We start from the raw sequence: 23429 nt of genomic DNA, 5'->3' as shown, positions 1-23429 counted from the left end.
TTTTTTTTTTTTTTTTTTTTTGCCTGAGACAGGGTCTTACTCTGTGGCATCAGCTGGAGTGCAGTGGTGCTATCTCAGCTCACTGCAGCCTCTACCTCCTGGGCTCAATTAATCATCCCACCTCACCCTCCCAAGTAGCTGGGACTTACAGGTACGCACCATCATGCCAGGCTAATTTTTGTAGTTTTTGTTTTGTAGAGATGGGATTTGCCATGTTGCCCAGGCTGGTCTTAAACTCCTGAGCTCCAAGGGTCTTCCTACTTCAGCCTCCTAAAGTGCTAGGAACCCATGACAATTACATCTTGAGTGTGAAATGTTAAATATACCTCCCTCCCCTCTGCCCCCCCCCAAAAAAGACCACCTTGACTAATCAGATCATTGTAACTATACATTAAGCCTTACATAGGAAAATATTAGTGTTAAATTTCAAATAAAACCAAAAGAAAAACTCTCCATTTCACCCTTACCCCAGCCTCAGCAACCACCATTCTACTTTCTCTTCCTCTATGAATTTGATTACTCTGAGCATCTCATAGACGTGTCATCATACAATATTTGTTCTTTTGTGAAATGCTTATTTCACTTAGCATAATGTCCTCAAGAAAATGGCTGATTCCAATGCTGAGCAGACTTGTTTTCTCTGATGCATCTGGAACAGCTTCTTATGCCAGAAAGTAAGGAATGCTCAACAAAATGGTGGAGTTGTGTCAAAGGAACTTAGAAGCTAGACTGAAAAGACTCCTATTAGTAGACTCCCATTATTAGAAAGGAATGCTGCTTACGTTAGAATGCCAGCTAATAAATGTAGAAAAGAATGGTAGAATTAGAAAATAATCACCATTTTGCAACCTCATAGTAATAATTTATTCAGTCAAAGATCATCAATGGATATTAAAACTAGTGAATAAAAGTTTGATGAAGAACAGAATATTTACATAATCGCAAAGTATCTCCTGTGAATCACTAATTACAAAGGAAAAAATAGAAACTTTGGAAAACATGGCATGTACCACCTAAATCAAGTACAAAGTTATCAGTAATGGGACTAATGGATATCATCCTCTGACGAGGATATGACATCACTTAGGTAGTACTCTTGTCAAAAATACATAGCCTAAATGTAATAATGAGGGAAGCATGAGACAAACCCAAATTAGGGACATACTACAAATAACTGACCAATTGTCTTCTAAAATGTTCGTGTTACAAAGAAGTCTGAGGAACTGGTTCCAGGCTGAAAGAAACAGAAAGGAAATGATACCTAAATGCAATACATGCTACTAGATTAGGATGCTTAAAATTGCTACAAAAGAACATTTGGATAATTGGTAAATTTTAAATTTAAGTTGAAATATGGACTAATATTTTATTAATGTAAAATTTTCTGATTTTGATAATTGTACTTTGGTTGTGTAAGAGAATATCCTTTTTTTCAGAAAATAGAAACTGAAATATTTTTGGGTAAAGGGCATGAAAGCTAAATGTGACTCTCAGATGGTTCAGAAAAAATTATATGTATGTTGCAATAACTAGGATTATCCAGAGAAACAGAGTCAACAAGCTATATATAGAGAGAAATTTATTTTAAGGAATTGGTTCACACGATGGTGGAGACTTGGAGAGTTGAAAGTCTGATGGGGTAGGCCCCATGTTGGAGACTGCACTTTGAGTTTCCATCTTGAGGGAAGAGCTGCAGTTTGAGTCTTGAGGCAGTCTTGTGGCAGAATTTCTTCTTACTCAGGGGAGGTCAGTCTTTTTTCTATTAAGACCTTCAGCTGATTGGATGAGTTCCACCTACATTTTGAAGAGTAATCTGCTTTACTAAAAGTCCACCAATCTAAATGTTGATTTCATCTAATAAACACCTTCACAAAAAGATCCAGAATATTTGAGAAAATATCTGGGCATTGTGGCCCAGCCAAACTGACACATAAAATTTACTACCATATATGCATATGTATATACAGTATACTTGTATATATAGAAAGAGATGGACGGGCATGGTGGCTCACACCTATAATCCCAGCACTTTGGGAGGCCAAGGTGGGCGGATCATCGAGGGCACGCGTTTGAGACCAGCCTGACCAATATGATGAAACCTGTCTCTACTAAAAATACAAAAAATTAGCTGGGTATGGCGGCGGGCGCCTGTAGTCCCAGCTACTCGGGAGGCTGAGACAGAAAAATTGCTTGAACCCGGGAGGCAGAGGTTGCAGTGAGCCGCAGTTGTGCCACTACACTCCAGCCTGGGCGACAGAGCAAGACTCCACCTCAAAAAAAAAAAAAGAAAAAGGTGATGAAGCAGATATACAAAATGCCAGTATTTGGTAAGGGATATAAAGGACTTCTTGTGCTGTCTTTGCAAGTGTAGGTTTGATGGTATTTCAAAGTAAAAAGTTTAAAGGTTAAAAGGAATGGTATACAATGGAATAAACTCCAGTTCTTAAAATGATACAAGGGGTTTTACTGATGTAAAAACATGCCCAAGATGAATTAGAGGAAAAAGCAAGGTGCAGAATATCGTAGGTACATTAATCCTTCTTTATCCTTGGTTTCACTTTCCATGGTTTCAGTAACCCGTCAGCCATGGTTTGAAAATATTAAATGGAAAATTTGAGAAATAAATAATTTTAAGTTTTAAATTGTGTATGGTTTTGAGTAGCATAATGAAGTCTTGTGCTATTCACTCCATCCTGCTTGGGACGTGAATCATCTATTTATTTACTGTATCCATGCTGTATATGCTACCTGCCTGTTAGCCACTTAGTAACTCTCTCGGTTATCAGATTGACAGATCACAAGAAGGGTGAGTACAGTACAATAAGGTATTTTGAGAAAGAGAGAGAGACCACATTCACATAACTTTTATTATAGTAAATTGTTATAATTGTTCTATTTTATTATTGTTAAACTCTTACTGTGCCTAATTTGTAAATGAAACTTTATCATAGGTATATGCGTATAGGAAAATATATACTCTATATAAGGTTCTGTACTATTTGCAGTTTCAGGCATCTCTGAGTCTTGCAATATATTCCCTGAAGATAAATGGGGGGACTGCTGTTGTAGTATGACATCATTTGAGTAGAAAAAATTATGTATGGCGGTATATGTTTATAAATTCCCAAAATACCTCTGCAAGGATAAACCAAAAAACTGGTGACAGTGTATTACTCCCTAAGGCAACCACGATTGCCTTAATGGAGAAAAACTGGGAGGCAGGTGATGAGAGAGAGACTTTTCATTTTACATCCTTTAGTAACTTTCAGAATTTTGTGCTTGTGTATATTACTTATTAAAAAATAAAACCTTCACACAAAGTATCATGATACGCATCTTTGTATTTTTACTTGTATTTTTAATTTTCTCCTTAGGTTAGAGTCTTTAAAAAGTAATTTCTGGATGAAAGGATTTGAGCATATTTAAGGCTTTTTATTCATGTTGCCAAATTGCCTCTAGAAAAGTGAACAAATTAGGCTGGTATGGTGACTCACACCTGTAATCCCAGCACTTTGGGAGGCCAAGGCAGGTGGATCACCTGAGGTCAGGAGTTTGAGACTACCCTGGCCAACATGGCGAAACCCCCCTCTCTACCAAAAATACAAAAATTAGCCAGGCATGGTGGCATGTGCCTATAATCCCAGCTACTCAGGAGGCTGAGGGAAGAGAATCACTTCAATCCAGGAGGTGGAGGTTGCAGTAAGCCAAGATTGCGTCACTGCACTCCAGCCTGGGAGACAGACCGAGACTCCATCTAAAAAAAAAAAAAATTAACAAATTAATATTTCTAACATACTTACACATATTTACTGTAACCTTTTTGGAGTGGTGTTGTGGGGTGGTATTTTTTAATAGCCTATTGAGATATTATCACATACCATATAATTCATCCATTTAAACTGTACAGTTCCATGTTTTTTTTGTATTTTCACAGAGTTGTGTAACCACCACCACAATACATTTTAGGACATTTTCATCACCCCAAAAAGAAACCCCTGTTAGCATTCACTTCCTATTCCAACCCCCACACCCGGCTATTGGCAGCCATTGATCTAACTTCTGTCTGTATAGAGTTTTCTATACTGGGCATTTCATATAAATGGAATCATATAATATGTGGTCTTCTGTGTTGGCTTCTTTCATTTAGGATAATGGTGTCAAGGTTCATCCATGATGTAGCATGTATCAGCAGTTCTTTTTATGGTTGAATAATATTCCATTGCATAGATACACCACATTTTGTTTATCCATTTACCAGTTAATGAGTTATTTCTACCTTTTGGGTATTGATTAGTGTTGCTATGAACATTTGTATACAACTTTTTATGTGGACATATATTTTTTCTTTTGGATATATATGGAGAGGAGTGGAATTGCTGAGTCATATGGTGATTCTATGTTTAACTTTTGTTTGAGACAGAGTCTCACTCTGTCACCCAGGCTGTAGTGCAGTGGCATGATCTCGGCTCACTGCAACCTGCGCCTCCCAGGTTTCAATGATTCTTGTGCCTCAGCCTCCTGAGTGGCTGGGATTGCAGGCATGAACCACCGCTCCCAGCCCTGTGTTTAACCTTTTGAGGAACTGTCAGGCTGTTTTCCAAGGTGCCTGTACCAGTTTACATCCCCACCGGGAATTTACAAGGGTTCCAGTTTCTTCACATTCTTGCCAATTCTTGTTATTATCCATCTTTTTTATTGTAGCCATCCCAGTTTTGATTTGCATTTTCCTGATGGCTAATGATGTTGAGCATCTTTTCATGTACTTGCTTGGATAGTGTATTCTCTTCTCTCTCTCTCTCTTGAGATTTTTTTTTTTTTTTTTTTTTTCTGAGACAGTGTCTTACTCTGTCACCAGGCTGGAATGCAATGGCGCCATCATGGCTCCCTGCACTCTCAACCTCTCAGGCTCAAGCAATCTGCCCACCTCAGCCCCCCGAATAGCGAAGAACACAGGTGCATGCCACCATGCCAAGCTAATTTTTAAACTTTATATAGAGACAGGATCTCTCTATGTTGCCCAGGCTGGTCTCGAACTCCTAGACTCAAGCTATTTTCCCGCCTCAGCCTCCCAAAGTGCTGGCATTACAGGTGTAAGCTACCATGCCAGCCTTAAAATATTTTTAATTTTTTTATAAGATGAGATCACATTATGTTGCCCAGACTCATCTCGAATTCCTTGGCTCAAGCAATCCTCCTGCCTAAGACTCCTGAGTAGCTGCGACTGTAGGTACATGCTGTCACACCCAACTTAAGTAGTGTATTCTTTTTCTTTTTTTGAGACAGGGTCTTGCTCTGTCATCCAGGCTGGAGTTCAGTGATGTGATTACAGCTCACTGCAGCCTTGACCTCCTGGGCTCAAGCAATCTTCCCACCGTAGCCTCTTGAGTAGCTGGGACTATAGGTGCACACTACCAAGTCTAGTTAATTTTTCAATATTTTGGAGAGATGAGGTCCCACTATGTTGCCCAGGCTGGTCTCAAACTCCTGGGCTCAAGCAATCCTCCTATCTCAGTCACCCAAAGTGCTGGGATTATAGGTATGAGCCACCACACCCAGCAGTATCATATTCTTTATAACAGAATCCCAATGAATTGAAAGCTGTGAAGTTTACTTTCCTTCTTATTTTAGTTTTAAAAACTGTAATCATGGTTTAAGTTATAACAGTACTATAAGATTTTTTTGTTTTCAAACATTCTGATGCATTTTGTTCCAGGTTACGAAAACCATTCTTGGGAGAGCAGTATGTGCAATGGATTATATGATGATGTAGTAGTCAAGGCTCTTATTTATAAAAAGCAGGTATCAGTCTAGGCAACAAAAGGTGAGACCCCTGTCTCTAAAAAACATTTTAAAATTAGCTGGGTGTGGGGGCACATACCTGTTGTCCCAGCTACTTGGGAGGCTGGAGCGGGAGGATTGATTATTTGAGCCCAGGAAGTGGAGCCTGCAGTGAGCCACGATCATGCCACTGTACTCCAGCCTGAGTGACAAAGTAGGACCCTATCTCAAAAAAATAAAAGATATCACTTTTCAACTTTGGCTGACTTAAAAGAAGTATTGGATAGGTGATAAAATCTTTAGGATGACTTAAGAAAACTAGGCTTAGAAAAGGCCAGGAACAAAAGGAGGGTGGCCACACAGCCAAAGACCGTATCACAGAATACATCTAGCAAGGACACAGTTTGCATAGCTAGCAATGCTGTCCCTGGACATTGCCACTTTATTTGTGCCGGGAGCTTGATCCTGCTGTAAGAATTTACCACTTCTTCACTTCTCTGCACCACCAGCTTCAGATTCAAAATCTCAGGCAGGTGTATCTGACAAAGGATATGATTATATGCCTTCATCCTAGCTTCCAGTAAAGCTGATCTGTCTAATGGTAGACAGGGTTCAAAAGTGGAAATGTCCTCAAAGCAAAGCGTTTCACATGCAAAATGTGATCATCCAAATATAAAAACAATTTTTTTTTTTTTTTTTTAAGACGGAGTTTCGCTTTTGTTGCCCAGGCTGGAGTGCAATGGTGTGATCTCAGCTCACCGCAACTTCGCCTCCCAGGTTCAAGCAATTCTCCTGTCTCAGCCTCCCAAGTAGCTGGGACTACAGGCATGCGCCACCACGCCTGGCTAATTTTGTATTTTTAGTAGAGACAGGGTTTCTCCATGTTGGTCAGGCTGGTCTCAAGCTCCTGAACTCAGGTCGTCCACCTGCCTTGGCCTCCCAAAGTGCTGGGATTACAGATGTGAGCCACTGCACTGGCCAAAAAACAAAATTTTTAAAGTCCTTTGTAAGGCAGCATAATTTTTTGTAAGCCAAAAAAATGTTCAGTAATCTGACGAATGTTTTGTTGCTATTGATAAGAATCTTTTAATGAGGTTCTTAAGAGTGTCAGATTTTAATCAGCATGTCCAGAGTTTGAATGCTGTATTAGGACGTTTTACATTGCTATGAAGGAATACCTGAGGCTGAGTGACTTATTTAAAAAAAAAAAGATTTAATTGGCCCAGGGTTCTGCAGGCTGTGTAGGAAGCATGGGGCTGGCATCTGCTCCTGGTGAGGGCCTCAGGAAGTTTACAGTCATGGTGGAAGGTGAAGGGGGAGGAGGCACATTACATGATGAGAGCAGGAGCAATTGAGGGTGGGAAGTGCCACACTTTTAAACAGCCGGATCTCAGATGAGTGACAACTAAACTCATTACCATGAGGACAGCACCAAGCCGTTCATGAGGGATCTGCTCCCATGACCCAAACACCTCCCACTAGGCCCACCTCCAACATTGGAGGTCACTTTTCTGTTTTATTTAATTTAATTAATTTATTTATTTTGAGACGGAGTCTTGCTCTGTCGCCCAGGCTGGAGTGCAGTGGCACAATCTCGGCTCACTGCAACCTCCGCCTCCTGGGTTCACGCCATTCTCCTGCCTCACCCTCCCAAGTAGCTGGGACTATAGGCGCTCACCACTACGCCTGGCTAATTTTTTGTATTCTTTAGTAGAGACGGGGTTTCACTGTGTTAGCCAGGATGGTCTCGATCTCCTGACCTCGTAATCCACCCGCCTTGGCCTCCCAAAGTGCTGGGATTACAGGCGTGAGCCACCGTGCCCGGCCTCTTTTTTATTTTTTTGAAACAGTCTTTCACTCTCTTGCCCAGGCAATAGCATGTTCATGACTCACTGCAGCTTCAACCCCTCAGGCTCAAGTGATCCTCCTGCCTCAGCTTCCTGAGTAGCTGGGCCCACAGGCACATACCACCATGCTTTGCTAACGTTTACATTTTTTATAGGGACAAGGTCTCACTGTGTTGCCCAACCTGGTCTCAAACTGGTGGACTCAGATAATCCTCCAGTCTCACCCTCCCAAAGTGTTGGGATTACAGGCATGAGCTACCATGCCCAGCCAAGGAAATTACATTGCACCATGAGATTTGGAGGGGACAAAACATCCAAACCATATTAAATAGCGTTGGATAATTTTCTGTTAATGTCTTCTGTCACCTTAAAAAGAAATTATAAGTGTTGGCTGGGCGAAATGGACTTAAGCCTTTGCAATCTACATGAAATAATCAGAACATAGGGCCAGGTGCGGTGGCTCATGCCTGTAATCCCAGCACTTTGGGAGGCTGAGGCAGTTGGATCATCTGAGGTCAGGAGTTCAAGACCATCCTGGCCAACATGGTGAAACCTCATCTACTAAAAATACAAAAATTAGCCAGGCATGGTGGTGCGCGCCTGTAGTCCCAGCTTTCAGGAGGTGGAGGCAGGAAAATTGCTTGAAGCTGGGAGGCAGAGGTTGCAGTGAGCCAAGATCATGCCACTACACTCCAGCCTGGGTGACAAAGTGAGACTCCATCTCCAAAAAAAAAAAAAAAATTACAAGTATTATTCTGTGTATATTGCTAGACCTTTAATTAAGTGAGCTTTGACATTGCAAGTTTTCTATCTAAGACCACACTAACATACAGACATAAAAAAATATACCCAGAATTGGGCTGGGCACGGTGGCTTGCCTGAACACAGGAGGTGGAAGTTGCAGTGAACCAAGATGGTGCCACTGCACTCCGGCCTGGGCAGCAGAGCTATTAAGTTTTTTTCTGAGTATGTGCCACCTTTACTCTTGGTGGTGGAACCACGCATTGGAACTCAAACTCTTGAGTTTTACTCCTAACCTATAACAATCTGGTGCTTCATAATCAAATTCCCATTTGGAAAATGAAATTGTGTTTGGGAGACTTCTGTTTTTCCTCAAACTAATTTTATAACCTATAAATCTGTTAACTAACATTAACTTTGTAAATTTTATGCAGAATACTGTCTAGGTAATATAGAGAATAAAGGAAGTAGATAGGCGCTCTTGCTTCCTCCATAGAAGTAACGCACTGTGTGATGACCCCTAATTAATAACCTGTATTCTCCTGGTGATCCTGGGAACCAAAGTGATTTCATAATGAGGATTTTTTTAAAAATTTAGGCTTGAGAGATGGTGTTTGTTCTTTGTTCACGTGAGACAGTGTCTTGCTTTGTGACCCAGGCTGGAGTGCATGATCGAGGCTTACTGCAGCCTCGACATCCTGGGCTCAAGCAATTCTCCCACCTCAGCCTCCCGAGTAACTGGAGCTACAGGCACGTGCCACCACACCCAGATAATTTTTTAAATTTTTGTAGAGTTGGGGTCTTACTGTGTTGCCTGGGAGGTCTGGCATTTTAATAAAGAATCTTAGTCATGAATAGAATATTTCCTTTCAATCCATTTTATAAATGAATTTTAAAGGTGACTTTTTTCTCCTCCCTTTTTTTTTAGTTTAATACAATTTTTTAGTAAAATGAAGAAGTGGATGGACATGTCAAATCTACCACAAGAATTTCGTGAACGTATAGAAAGGCTAGAGAGAAATTTTGAGGTGTCTACTGTAATATTCAAAAAATATGAGCCAATTTTTTTAGATATATTTCAAAATCCATATGAAGAACCACCAAAGTTACCGCGAAGCCGGAAGCAGAGGTGAGCCCTTAATCCTTACATATTTGACATAAAGATTATGATACAAACTAAGAGAATGTACTTTTTTGAAAGTCTGTTTTTTATGAAAAGTATTCCTGCAAAGAACTTAATTATTTTCTTTTTAAATCTATGTACAATTATCCGTGTTTGGAAATTCAGAATAATACTTTTACTTATTTTTCTTTTTCTTTTTTTTTTTTTTTTTTTTTGAGATGGAGTCTCGCTCTGCTGCCCAGGCTGAAGTGCAGTGTCGTGATCTCGGCTCACTGCAACCTCTGTCTCCCAGGTTCAAGCAATTCTCCTACCTCAGCCTCCTGAGTAGCTGGGATCACAGGTGTGCGCCACCCCGTCTGGCTGATTTTTTGTATTTTTAGTAGAGATGGGGTTTCACCGTGTTGGCCAAGATGATCTCCAACTCATAACCTCAGGTGACCCACCCACCTCGGCCTCCCACAGTGCTGGGATTACAGACATGAGCCACCACACCTGGCCCTATGTTCTGATTATTTTATGTAGATTGTAAAAGCTTACTTAAGTCCATTTCATAAATAATAGATAACTTTTCTTCATGAATGGAATTTCATGTGTAATTTGATCTATTTGATATTTATATTTACTATTTTAGTTTACATGATATTTAGCAAGCTAGTCAGACAAAAAGTAATTTTTTTCCCTTTTTAGGAGGATTCCTTGCAGTGTTAAGGATCTGTTTAATTTCTGTTGGACACTTTTTGTTTATACTAAGGGTAAGATGACACTTTTGGTGGTCTTACATTTCTACTGTGGGAACTTGGTGCTATTTGACATGAGAGGTTTCTGGTTTTTGTGTCTTTTCTTTTTTTTCCCCCCTTATAAAGGTAATTTTCGGATGATTGGGGATGACTTAGTAAACTCTTATCATTTACTTCTATGCTGCTTGGATCTGATTTTTGCCAATGCGATTATGTGCCCAAATAGACAAGACTTGCTAAATCCATCGTTTAAAGGTAAGACCTTTTATTTATTTTTGAAAACTGATTATCAGTTTTTGGAAAAAGATTTTTGAAAGTTGACCGTATTTTTTTTTCCCCTCTGCTCTTCCTACACTGTCAAACTAGGTTTACCATCTGATTTTCATACTGCTGACTTTAGGGCTTCTGAAGAGCCGCCCTGCGTCATTGCTGTACTGTGTGAACTGCATGATGGACTTCTAGTAGAAGCAAAAGGAATAAAGGAGCACTACTTTAAGCCATATATTTCAAAACTCTTTGACAGGAAGGTACTGTACTTATAATTAGATGACTGAGATGTTTACAGGTCAGCAATAATGTCAGAAGAAAAAAAGTTTTAAGCAAGTTCTCAGCATTATAGAACTTAGGGTCAGGATTCCCAGGCTTTAGCCTCTACTGTGATTCGGAATTTCCTTATGATCTTGTGTGATGTGAGAAACAGAGCTGTTGAAAAATGTGACCGACTATATGTTCTGTTGGGTAAACATACTGTCAGAGGCAACCGTAGTCCCAGCTATCAGGGACTGTGTAGGAGGTACTGATAAAGAATTGTAAAGAACAGAACATCAGAGTAGGACTGACAAAGAATTAGGAAAAACAGGAAGTCAGAATAAGCTGACTAATTTACTGCCACAATTTGAATAACTGCTGACTGTTGACTAAAAGTAGGATGATGTATAACAACCACAGTTTTAATTCCATGTAAATCGAGCAGAAAATCCATGATAGTTTTGTAGCCACTTGTAAGCTATCTGTGTGCATTCTGGACATTTTCTCCTTAGTAATTAACTTAGCTATTTCTACATTTATGAATTGGCTTGTTCCTCTGGGTCTCAATTTCTTATTTCCCCAACATCAAGCCATTAAATGTAGTTAGGCCTCAAGATTTCACTTTGCTAAAAGGAGGGGTTTGGATTATGTATCCCACTTTTCAAATATTAAGAGATTTTTCTTTAAGCATAAATTGTTCCCTTACTGGTTTCTTCTTCTTTTATGCAAACTTTTGTATTCAGTCTTGTGTTCCTCAGATATCTATATTATGGCCCATTGTCTGTATGCTAAACATCTCTAGCAAAGAAAACTTTTTTTTTTTTTTTTGAGATGGAGTCTCGCTCTGTCGCCTGGGCTGGAGTGCAGTGGCTGGATCTCAGCTCATTGCAAGCTCCGCCTCCCAGGTTCATGCCATTCTCCTGTCTCAGCCTCACGAGTAGCTGGGACTACAGGCGCCCGCCACCTCGCCAGGCTAGTTTTTTGTATTTTTTAGTAGAGATGGGGTTTCACTGTGTTAGCCAGGATAGTCTCGATCTCCTGACCTCGTGATCCGCCCATCTCGGCCTCCCAAAGTGCTGGGATTGCAGGCTTGAGCCACTGCGCCCGGCAAAGAAAACTTTTTTTAAAGGATCCCAGGGACTGGGTGAGGTGGCTCACGCCTGTAATGCCAACACCTTGGGAGGCCAAGACAGGTGGATTGCTTGAGCCCAAGAGTTCCAGACGAGCCTGGGCAACGTGGCAAAATCTCGTCTCTACAAACAATACAAAAATTAGTAGGGCGTGGTGGTGCACGCTTGTAGTCCCAGCTACTTGGCAGGCTGAGGCTGCAGTGAGCCATGATTGTACCACTGCACTCCAGCCCTGATGACAGAACCAAACCCTGTCTCAAAAAAAAAAAGTTTAAAAAAATGTTATTTTCATGCTAAATAGTTTATCCTAGTCTGAAATAAATACTTAATTATTCTGTTTTTTGTGTGTGTTATAACAATATGGAAATTTAGATAAATTTCATGTTTGTGTGTGTATTAATATGCTTAATTATATGGTGTCCCAAAATAATTTTTTCTTCACAGATATTAAAAGGAGAATGCCTCCTGGACCTTTCAAGTTTTACTGATAATAGGTAAATATCTGGTACTAGTGGTGCCTGGCATATCACAAGCTGTCGTATTTGTTGATTTGTTGAAATTTGTTAAGCATAACATTATATCAAAGTAAGACCTCCAAATTCAAGTTCTCTCTGCTTTAGTGGCATTGAATGGGTATTGTCACTAAGACTTGTTGGCTTTAAATACATTTATTTTAAGAAATCAAAGCTGGGCACGGTGGCCCACACCTGTAATCCCAGCACTTTGGAAGGCCAAGGCAGGCAGATTGCTTGAGCTCAGAAAGTTGGAGACCAGCCTGGGCAACATGGTGAAACCCTGTCTCTACAAAAAATGCAAAAATCAGCCGGATGTAGTGGTGTGAGCCTTTATTCCCAGCTACTTGGGAGGCTTAGGTGGGAGGATCATTTGAATCTGGGAGGTTGAGGTTGCAATGAGCCGTGATTGCACCACTGCACTTCGGTCTGGGTGACAGAGTGAGACCCTATTTCCAAAAAAAAAAAAAAGGAAAAAAGAAAGAGGCCGGGCATGGTGGCTCATGCCTATAATCCCAACACTTCGGGAGGCCAAGGTGGGCCGATCACTTGAGGTCAGGAGTTTGAGATCAGCCTGGCCAACATGGTGAAACCCCATCTTTACTAAAAATACAAAAATTAACTGAGTGTGGTGGCAGGTACCTGTAATTTCAGCTACTTGGGAGGCTGAGGCAGGAGAATTGCTTGAACCCAGGAGGCACAGGTTGCAGTGAGCCGAGATCACTCCACTGCACTCTAGCCTAGGCAACAGAGCGAGATTCCATCTCAAAAAAAAAATAATTATTGACATTTATGTATTTATTTTTAGTTTTAGTTTTTTAGAGACAGGATCTCACCGTGTTGCCCAGGCTGGTCTCGAATTCCTGGCCTTAAGCAATCCTCTCACCAGAGTCTCCCAAAGTGCTAGGATTACGGGCATGACCCACCACAGCCAGCGAAATGACATTTAAAACAGCTACCCGGCCAGGCACGCAGTGGCTCATGCCTATAATCCTAGCACTTTGGGAGGCTAAGGCAGGCAGATCACGAGGTCAGGAGATTGAGATCATCCTGGCCAAAATGGTGAAACCTGGTCTGTACTAAAAATACAAAAATTAGCTGGGCGTGGTGGCACATGCCTGTAGTCCCAGATGCTTGGGAGGCTGAGGTAGGCGGATTGCTTGAACCCAAGAGGTGGAGGTTGCAGTGAGCTGAGATTGCACCACTGCACTCCAGCCTGGGCAACAGAGCAAGACTCGTCCCAAATAAAAATAAAAATAAAAATCAAGGCCAGGCACAGTGGCTCACAACTGTAATCCCAGCACTTTGGAAGGCCAAGGCAGGCAGATTGCTTGAGCTCAAAAGGTTGGAGACCAGCCTGGGCAACATGGTGAAACCCTGTCTTTATGAAAAATACACAAATCAGCTGGACGTAGTGGCATGAGCCTGTATTCCCAGCTACTTGGGAGGCTGAGGTGGAAGGATCATTTTAATCTGGGAGGTTGAGGTTGCAGTGAGCTATGATTGCACCACTGCACTTCAGCCTGGGTGACGGAGCAAGACCCTGTTTCCAGAAAAAAAACAAGAAAAAAAGAAAGAGGCCGGGCATGGTGGCTCAGGCCTGTAATCCCAACACTTTGGGAGGCCGGAGTGGGCTGATCACTTGAGGTCAGGAGTTTGAGATCAGCCTGGCCAACATGGTGAAACCTATCTCTACTAAAAATACAAAAATTATCTGGGTGTGGTGGCACCTGTAATCCCAGCTGCTTGGGAGAGTGAGGCAGGAGAATCACTTGAACCCAAGAGGCAGAGGTTGCAGTGAGCCGAGATCACACCAGTGCACTCTAGCCTAGGCGACAGAGCAAGATTCCATCTCAAAAATAAAAATAAAAAACATCATTGACACTTACGTATTTATTTTTATTTTTTTAGAGATGGGAATTTCACTGTGTTGCCCAGGCTGGCCTCGAATTCCTGGCCTCAAGCAATCCTCTCACCATAGCCTCCCAAAGTGCTAGGATTACAGGCATGACCCACCACACCCAGCCAATTGGCATTTAAAACAGCTACTCGGCCAGGCGCGCGGTGGTTCACACCTGTAATCCTAGCACTTTGGGAGACTGAGGTGGGCAGATCACAAGGTCAGGAGATCGAGACCATCTTGGCCAGCGTGGTGAAACCCCATGTCTACTAAAAGTACAAAAACTAGCCAGGCATGGTGGTGCAAGCCTGTAGTCCCAGCTACTCAGGAGGCTAAGGCAGGAGAATTGCTTAGACCTGGGAGGTAGAGGCTGCAGTGAGCCAAGATCACATCACTGCATTCCAGCCTGGGTGACAGAGTGAGACTCTGTCTTAAAAACAAACAAAAAACAGCTGTTCTCTTGAGAAACTAATAAATGGACCCAATGACTCTGTATTTCACTTTACATTCTTTCACTAATCACATGTTGGCAGTGCCCATATATATTTTTTTTATTTTCTGAGATGGAATCTCGCTCTGTTGCCCAGGGTGGAGTGCAGTGACGCGATCTTGGCTCACTGCAAGCTCCGCCTCCCGGGTTCAGGCCATTCTCTTGCCTCACCCTCCTGAGTAGCTGGGACAACAGGCGCCTGCCACCACACCCGGCTAATTTTTTGTATTTTTAGTAGAGATGGGATTTCACCATGTTAGCCAGGATGGTCTCGATCTCCTGACCTCATGATCCGCCCACCTCGGCTTCCCAAAATGCTGGGATTACAGGCGTGAGCCACCGCGCCTGGCCCTTTTGTTTTTTGAGACGGAGTCTTGCTCTGTTGCCAGGCTGGAGGGCGCTGGCGCAATCTTGGCTCACTGCAACCTCCACCTGCCATATTTCAAAGCCACTATTGTTTCCTTAGTGATCAGAAACCATTTTCATAATTAGATTCAACTAGTTTTCAGATTAAGTATATGTAGTCTCTCACTTTTCAAAGTAATTTATTGGTTGTGTGAATGTGAAGAATGTCCATAATCAGGTAGGACCCTCTGATATTGTTAGATGGGCAGAGTTAATAAAAATTAGAAAGTTGTCAGATTTTCTAAGCTGTAAACACTAAATCTATCTTCAAGTCAAAATAAATCCATTGTGTAACTTAGTATTAGTATTACAGCTTGTTATAATTCTTTTTGCAGCAAAGCAGTGAATAAGGAGTATGAAGAGTATGTTCTAACTGTTGGTGATTTTGATGAGAGGATCTTTTTGGGGGCAGATGCAGAAGAGGAAATTGGAACACCTCGAAAGTTCACTGGTGACACCCCATCAGGGAAACTGACGGCACAGGCTAATGTGGAGTATAACCTTCAACAACACTTTGAAAAAGTAATATAACCTAGCCTGGCCTCAATCTTGAATGATCTTTTTCTCTGTGTGTCTGATTCTACTAACAGCAGAAGCATCTTTCAAGTTAAATCTTGAGTTTCTTCTACTAATTCATATTTCCCATGAAAGCCTTAAAAGGTAATTTTTAAAACTGGCATTTAGTATTTTTACCTTATTTCTTACTATTTTCATATTTTATATCCATTTTCCCAGCATGCCTGGGTTTATTAGAAGAGTATATGTCTTTTGACATGAAGAGGAAGTTTTCCTTTCTTACCGTTCTTTCTTTGCTTCAACGTAGCCTCTGTTACCTTGCTTTAAATTTTAGCTTGCTTTCCTACCCATGACACAAACTATGTGTTTTTCTGTAACTTCAGCCATAAAACTCTGCACTTGATTGTTAATGGCCAAGGCTTAACCCTGTATTTATGTGTAAAATGGGTTGGAGGAAGAGATCTAATGGAAAATTCACTTGTCTAGAACATAGTAAAACCTAAGTTTTAGTCTAAGCTTTGACATTAACTTAGTCAACTGAAACAAGTTTTCAAATTTCTCTGTTCCTATTTCCTCATATATAAAATTAAAGTATGTATACATTATCTTTCAAATCAGTGGTGTGAAGATTAAATGAAATTATAGGTAGAATGTGCTTTAAAAAAGTGTTATTCAAGTATAAGGATGTTATTAGCATAGTATTGCTAAAAATTTCATGGATATTATAAATATGAGTAGAGAAGATGGTAAATGCACTGAATTAAACGCATAACAAGGAAGATGGTAACTTTTAAAAACTCACAGATTTTTCTTTTCTGACAGAAAAGGTCATTTGCACCTTCTACCCCTCTGACAGGACGGAGATATTTACGAGAAAAAGAAGCAGTTATTACTCCTGTTGCATCAGCCACCCAAAGTGTCAGCCGGTTACAGAGTATTGTGGCTGGTCTGAAAAATGCCCCAAGTGACCAACTTACAAATATTTTCGAGTATGTATAATACTGTTATTTTTTCAAATGTCTTTTTAAAATTAGATTTCTTATTCCATTCTGTTTTTAGTGTATTCAGAATTCTCAAGATAGTGGATGTTCATCTGGCAAGTTTTACTATACCATTTCAATCACAAAATATATTGACCTAAAACCATATTGAAGTACCTATTAAAAATTATGTATAACAGTCGGGCACAGTGGCACACACCTGTAGTCCCACCTACTTGGGAAGCTAGTTTGGTCAACATAGTGAGACTAATTCCAGCTTGGCCAAGATAGGGAGACCTTATCTCTCCCTTTTTTTTTTTTTTTTGAGACGGAGTCTCGCTCTGTCACCCAGGCTGCAGTGCAGTGGCCGGATCTCAGCTCACTGCAAGCTCCGCCTCCCGGGTTCCCGCCATTCTCCTGCCTCAGCCTCCTGAGTAGCTGGGACTACAGGCGCCTGCCACCTCGCCCTGCTAGTTTTTTGTATTTTTTAGTAGAGACGGGATTTCATCGTTTTAGCCAGGATGGTCTCGATCTCCTGACCTCGTGATCCGCCCGTCTCGGCCTCCCAAAGTGCTGGGATTACAGGCTTGAGCCACCGCGCCTGGCCTGCCTTTTTTTTTTTTTTTTTGAAACAGGGTCTCGCTATGTCTCCCAGGCTGGAGTGCAGCGCCGCAATCACAGCTTACTGCAGCCTGCACCTCCTGGGCTCAAGCAACTCTCCCACCTCAGTCCCCCAAGTAGCTGGAACTACAGGTGCAAGCCACCATGCCTAATTTTTTATATGTTTTGTAGAGACAGGGTTTTGCCACGTTGCTCAGGCTAATCTTGAACTTCTGAGCTCAAGTGATCCAACTGCCTCGGCCTCCCAAAGTGCTGGGATTACAGGCATGAGCAACCATGCCAGGTCAACCTTGTCTCTTAAAAATAATTACATATAATGTTATTTCATGGGAGTATAGACTTTTAGTGATAAGTGTACCTTAAAGATTATTTAGCACTGATATTTCACTCTTTAACTACCCCTGAGTTGTGCATGTTTTGATTTTATATTGACTTTATTTTTTAATTTATTTTTATGTTTGTTTCTAAAGATTACCTCTATAAGGGCATACATTAATTTTAAATGGGGACATTCTAAATGTCCATTAGATTCTAAATGTCCATTAGATAGGGGACTAATTACATCTTGGTGGTACAGCCATAAGAATGAAATTATTTATTTATTTATTTATTTATTTTTGAGACAGAGTTTTGCTCTTGTTGCCCAGGCTGGAGTACAGTGGCACAATCTCAGCTCACTGCAACCTCTGCCTACTGGGTTCAAGCAGTTCTCCTGCCACAGCCTCCTGAGTATCTGGGATTACAGGCATGCGCCACCATGCCCGGCTAATTTTGTATTTTTAGTAAAGATGGGGTTTCTCCACGTTGGTCAGGCTGGTCTCGAACTCCTGACCTCAGGTGATCTGCCCTCCTCGGCCTCCCAAAGTGCTGAGATTATAGGCATAAGCCACCGTGCCCAGCCCATAAAATAGAATTTTATACAGGTTTTTTTTTTTTTTTTGATACGGAGTCTCGCGTTGCCCAGGCTGGAGTGCAGTGGCCGGATCTCAGCTCACTGCAAGCTCCACCTCCCGGATTGACACCATTCTCCTGCCTCAGCCTCACGAGTAGCTGGGACTACAGGCACCCGCCACCTCACCCGGCTAGTTTTTTGTGTTTTTTTAGTAGAGACGGGGTTTCACCAGGTTAGCCAGGATGGTCTCGATCTCCTGACCTCGTGATCTGCCCGTCTCGGCCTCCCAAAGTGCTGGGATTACAGGCTTGAGCCACTGCACCCGGCCTTTTTTTCTTTTTTGAGGAAGCGTGATTCCTGGTAAAGATGGTAGAATGAAGCCAGATCAGAGAACCTTCTTTCCTAATACCTAATAAAATAAGAGAATAGTAAAAACCAGCAAAATATTTATCAGTGGCAACCAAATGAAGAGAGAGAGATGATTTCATGACATAAATTTCCAAAGTAGAGATCAAAAAGAAAATTGATGATTCTGGTATCCCTATCCCTAAGCAGTGTTGGAGAAAGAGGGTATAGTGATAGATCTTGAGAATTCTCATCAATACTTCAGATTTGGAGGGAAACAAATGGGGGAGCAGGCAGACAGATAAAAAGTCATACAAATCTCCCCAAGTGAAAAGTATATGTACCACCACCAGGATCCCAGCAGAAATATAAACAACTGCCAAGGGCTGCCATTTTCCAGCATTCCATGATGATATGGGGGAGAGATCCTCATATAACTAGACGTCCCTGACTAGGAATAGTGAACCCTGGAATGGGATTATTTAACTAAATCTCAGAAGACAAAGCAAAATCCTAGTTCTCCGAGAAAGGCTAAACATAGCTGAGCTCTCCCACATTCCTCAAACCTTCAGGATACAAGAAAGTGTACAAAATAATCTCCAGCCTCAGAAATAGCTCAGAAGAAAAGCATACTGCCGGTAAGGTAGGAAGACTGTCATGCATCTACCTTCCATATCATTTGAGTAAATAAATCTGGATTGAACTACTGTTCAAACACGAATAGGTTGAAAAGCAGTGACAAAGCAACTATACAAATATGTCAATAAGGGAAAAGAAGGAAGTACAGAATGCAAAAGAAAAAAAGTCTAGACACAAATGGAAACACTGGGTATTGTGGCTCATGCCTGTAATTGCAGCACTTTGGGAGGCTGAGGCAAGAGGAGCAGTTGAGCCCAGGAGTTTAAGACCAGCCTGAGCAACATGATGGGACCCTGTCTCTACAGAAAAAATTTAAAAATTAGTCATGGTGATATGCATTCCAGCTACTTGGGAGGCTGAGATGGGAGAGTCGCTTGAGCTCAGCCATGATCACACCATTGTACTCTAACCTGGGCAACAGAGCGAGACCCTATCTCAAAAAAAAAAAAAGGAAAAACATCTGTGTTTGTGGACTGGAAGACTTAATATTGTTAAGATATCTATATTAGATGCCAGGTGCAATGGCACATATCTGTAATCCCAGGACTTTGAGAGGCCAGGGTGGGTGTTTTGCTTGAGCTCAGGAGTTTGAGACTAGCCCGGGCAACAAAGCAAGACCTCATCTTTACAAAAAACAAAATAAATAAAACCTAGCCATTGTGGCCTGTGTTTGTTTGTTTGTTTGTTTTGAGACGTAGTCTTGCTCTGTCACCAGGCTGGAATGCAATGACGTGATCTTGGCTCGCTGCAAACTCTGCCTCCCAGGTTCAAGCAGTTCTCCTGCCTCAGCCTCCAAGTAGCTGGGACTACAGGCGCCTGCCACTATGCCCAGCTAATTTTTGTATTTTTAGTAGAGATGGGGTTTCACCATCTTGACCAGGATGTTCTGGATCTCCTGACCTCATGATCCGCCTGCCTCGGCCTCCCAAAGTGCTGGGATTGTAGGCATAAGCCACGACGCCCAACTTTTTTTGTTTTTGTTTTTGTTTTTTTTGAGAGTTTTGCTCTTATTGCCCAGGCTGGAGTGCAATGGCTCGATCTCAGCTCACTGCAACCTCCACCTCCCGGGTTCAATTGATTCTTCTGTCTCAGCCTCCCAAATAGCTGGATGACAGGCATGCACCACTACGCCTGGCTAATTTTTTGTATTTAGTAGAGATGGGGTTTTACCATGTTGGTCAGGCTGGTCTTGAACTGCTGACCTCAAATAATCCACCACCTTGGCCTCCAAAAGTGCTGGGATTACAACAGGTGTTAGCCACCAGGCCTGGCCAATTTTTGTATTTTTAGTAGAGACAGGGTTTCACCATGTTGGCCAGGCTGGTCTCTAACTCCTGGCCTGAAGTGACCCGCCCACCTTGGCCTCCTGAAGTGCTGGGAATATAGTTGTGAGCCACCACGCCCAGCCTCAAACCTGAAAGCTTTAACATAGCAAAGAAAACAATCAACAGAGTAAAAAAACAACCTATAGAATGAGAAAAGTAATTGTAAACCGTATATTAGATAAGGGGTTCATACTCAGAATATATAAAGAACTCATAAAACTTAAGAACAACAAATAATTTAAAAATTGTGTAAAGGATTGAGTAGATATTTCTCCAAAGAATATATGCAACTGGCCAAAAGCATATGAAAAAATATCTGATATCACTTATCAGGGAGTTGCAAATCAAAATCACAATGAGATAATACCTCACATGTCAGCATAGCCACTTCCCACTCATCACCCCAAAAAACCCAAAATAGCAGGTGTTGGTAAGGATGTGGAGAAATAGGAACCCTTACACACTGTTGGTAGAATTGTAAAGTGGTGCAGCCACTATGGAAAGCAGTATGGAGGTTCCTCAAAAAATTAAAAATAGAAGTACCATATGACTCAGCAATACCACTTCTGGGTATACATCCAAAAGAATTAAAAACAGCATCTCAAAGGGATATTTGCACATCATGTTCACTGCAGCATTATTCCCAATAACCAAGATGTGGAAACACCTTAAGTGTCCATTGATAGAGAAAGAAAATGCTATATGTGTATTTGTGTGTGTGTGTGTGTATATATAGATACAGATATAGATATGAGATGGAATATTATTCAGCCTTATAAAAAAAAGGAAATCCTGCCATTTGCTACAACATGGATGAACCTTTAGTACATTATGTTAAGTGAAGTTAGTCAATCACAAAAAGACGAAATACTACATGATTCCACTCATATAAGGTACATAGTATAGTCAAACTTAGAGCAGCAAAGTTATATTACGTGTGTATACAGTCTATTTTTATTATGTAATTTACATGTTAAAATATTTTATCATATAAAGCTTTGTTTATATATGTAGATTTCCAACTGAGAATACAACTTTGGCTGCTAAAAACCAATTCTTGAAAGAAGGCATGTTGGCTGGGCATGGTGGCTCACACCTGTTATCCCAGCATTTTGGGAGGCTGAGGTGGGTGAATCACAAGGTCAGGAAATCTAGACCAGCCTGGGCAACATGGTGAAACCCATGTCTACTAAAACTACAAAAATTAGCCAGGTGTGGTGGCACATGCCTGTAATCACAGCTACTTGGGAGGTTGAGACGGGAGAATCGCTTGAACCCAGGAGGCAGAGGTTACAGTGAGCTGAGATTGCGCCACTGCACTCCAGCCTGGGCAACAGAGTGAGACCCTGTCTCAAAAAAACAAAAAAAAAGAAGGCATGTTAATACTCTGGTGTAGAGTTGTTTTTTTGTTTGTTTGTTTGTTTTTATAATTAGGTTCCTCTTGTATTTTGTAGATCTTGTGTGCGTAATCCTATGGAAAACATTATGAAAATACTAAAAGGAATGGGAGAGACTTTCTGCCAACACTATACTCAATCAACAGATGAACAGCCAGGATCTCACATAGGTAAGAAAAGAAAACTAAAGTTGGCATAGCATTGAAAATAAGTAATCCTCCCAAAATTAGAAATTCAAGTTTTTTCCTCTCCCCTTATTCTTATTTCTTTCTTTTTTTTTTGAGACCGAGTTGCCCAGGCTGGAGTGCAGTGACGCGATCTCAACTCACTGCAACCTCCTTCTCCCAGGTTCAAGCGATTCTCCTGCCTCAGCCTCCCAAGTAGCTGCTATTACAGGCACCCACCACCACACTGGCTAATTTTGTATTTTTAGTAGAAACGGAGTTTCACCATGTTGGTCAGGCTGGTCTCTGACTCCAGACCCCAGGTGATCTGCTCTCCTAGGCCTCCCAAAGTGCTAGGATTACAGGTGTGAGCCACCACTCCCGGGCTGCCCTGCTATTCTTAATGTATCAGATTTAAGTTTATGTATAATATTGCTTTTCAGTCTTTAACAACTAAAATTCATTAACACATGTTTTCTCTGTATTTCCCCAATAGACTTTGCTGTAAATAGACTAAAGCTGGCAGAAATTTTGTATTATAAAATACTAGAGACCGTAATGGTTCAGGAAACACGAAGACTTCATGGAATGGACATGTCAGTAAGTAAATCCACTCTCTGCGCTACTGGCAAGGTCCAAAAGTCGTAGCCTGGAAGCAGTGTTTTGAGAGGCTCTGTAAGGCATTGTGGGGGTCACCAATCTAGGACACACTTGGCCAGGATGACATTTAGTTGACTTTAGCACATGCAAGGCTAATCACATCTAGGCAGAAATGTGAAATAACACAAAGTTCATCTTTGGTACACATCAGTGTGTTTTAAGTTTTTTTTTTTTTTTTTTGGTTCTTTATTGCCAGCTAGTGATCCCTCCATCTGTTAAAGCAACTGTTAAGACATTTGTCCATACCTTCCAGGGATTTTGGATTATAAAATGGCGGGGGGAGGGGGAGTTTGTTTTGTTTCTTTAACTATTTGACCAAGTCAGACCACTCTCTCCAGTAAGCTGTATAAAAGAATTTTTGTACAAATTCAAACCTATCATATGATCTTTGTTTCCTCTTCCTTCATTATTTCCCTCTGCAATCACTCTTGAAGTCTTCTAACCTTCTATCCCAATAGGAACAGGTTGATGTCTTAAGGATGCTGCGTAACTATTGTAACAGAATTTCTCTTTGTGTTTATCTGGAAATTTTTTTCATATATTATCTGTGTTGGTTTCTCTTTTTCCTGGATTCTGTGTCTTTCTCTTTCATAGTTTACACTAATAATCTTGATGGTGCATACACTCCCATGGTTTTCTGAGAAATAAGTAAATATATATATATATATATATATATTTTTTTTTTTTTTTTTTTTTTTT

General features: G+C 41.1%; 1 protein-coding gene across 5 annotated transcripts in view; it reads left to right on the top strand.

The window, feature by feature from the left end:
- The window catches only part of RBL1 (RB transcriptional corepressor like 1), a 100867-nt gene that overhangs the window by 21777 nt on the left and 55661 nt on the right, over positions 1–23429 (top strand). For 3 of the 5 annotated variants that reach the window (XM_026455280.1, XM_026455278.1, XM_026455279.1), the window contains 9 exons: positions 9295–9495; positions 10177–10241; positions 10353–10481; positions 10593–10753; positions 12329–12378; positions 15527–15713; positions 16530–16696; positions 21964–22076; positions 22567–22670. In XM_026455280.1, coding sequence (XP_026311065.1) covers positions 9295–9495; positions 10177–10241; positions 10353–10481; positions 10593–10753; positions 12329–12378; positions 15527–15713; positions 16530–16696; positions 21964–22076; positions 22567–22670 — 1177 coding nt within the window. Of the gene's footprint in view, positions 1–5713; positions 5822–9294; positions 9496–10176; positions 10242–10352; positions 10482–10592; positions 10754–12328; positions 12379–15526; positions 15852–16529; positions 16697–21963; positions 22077–22566; positions 22671–23429 lie in introns of all 5 variants that reach the window. The other 2 variants (XM_026455281.1, XM_026455282.1) reach the window with 2 other exon arrangements.

This window comes from Piliocolobus tephrosceles, chromosome 20 (assembly GCF_002776525.5).
Source record: "Piliocolobus tephrosceles isolate RC106 chromosome 20, ASM277652v3, whole genome shotgun sequence".
NCBI classification, from domain to species: Eukaryota; Metazoa; Chordata; class Mammalia; order Primates; family Cercopithecidae; genus Piliocolobus; species Piliocolobus tephrosceles.
The sequence above is the reverse complement of the archived record's forward strand: the minus strand, read 5'-3'. Positions and strand labels throughout refer to the sequence as shown.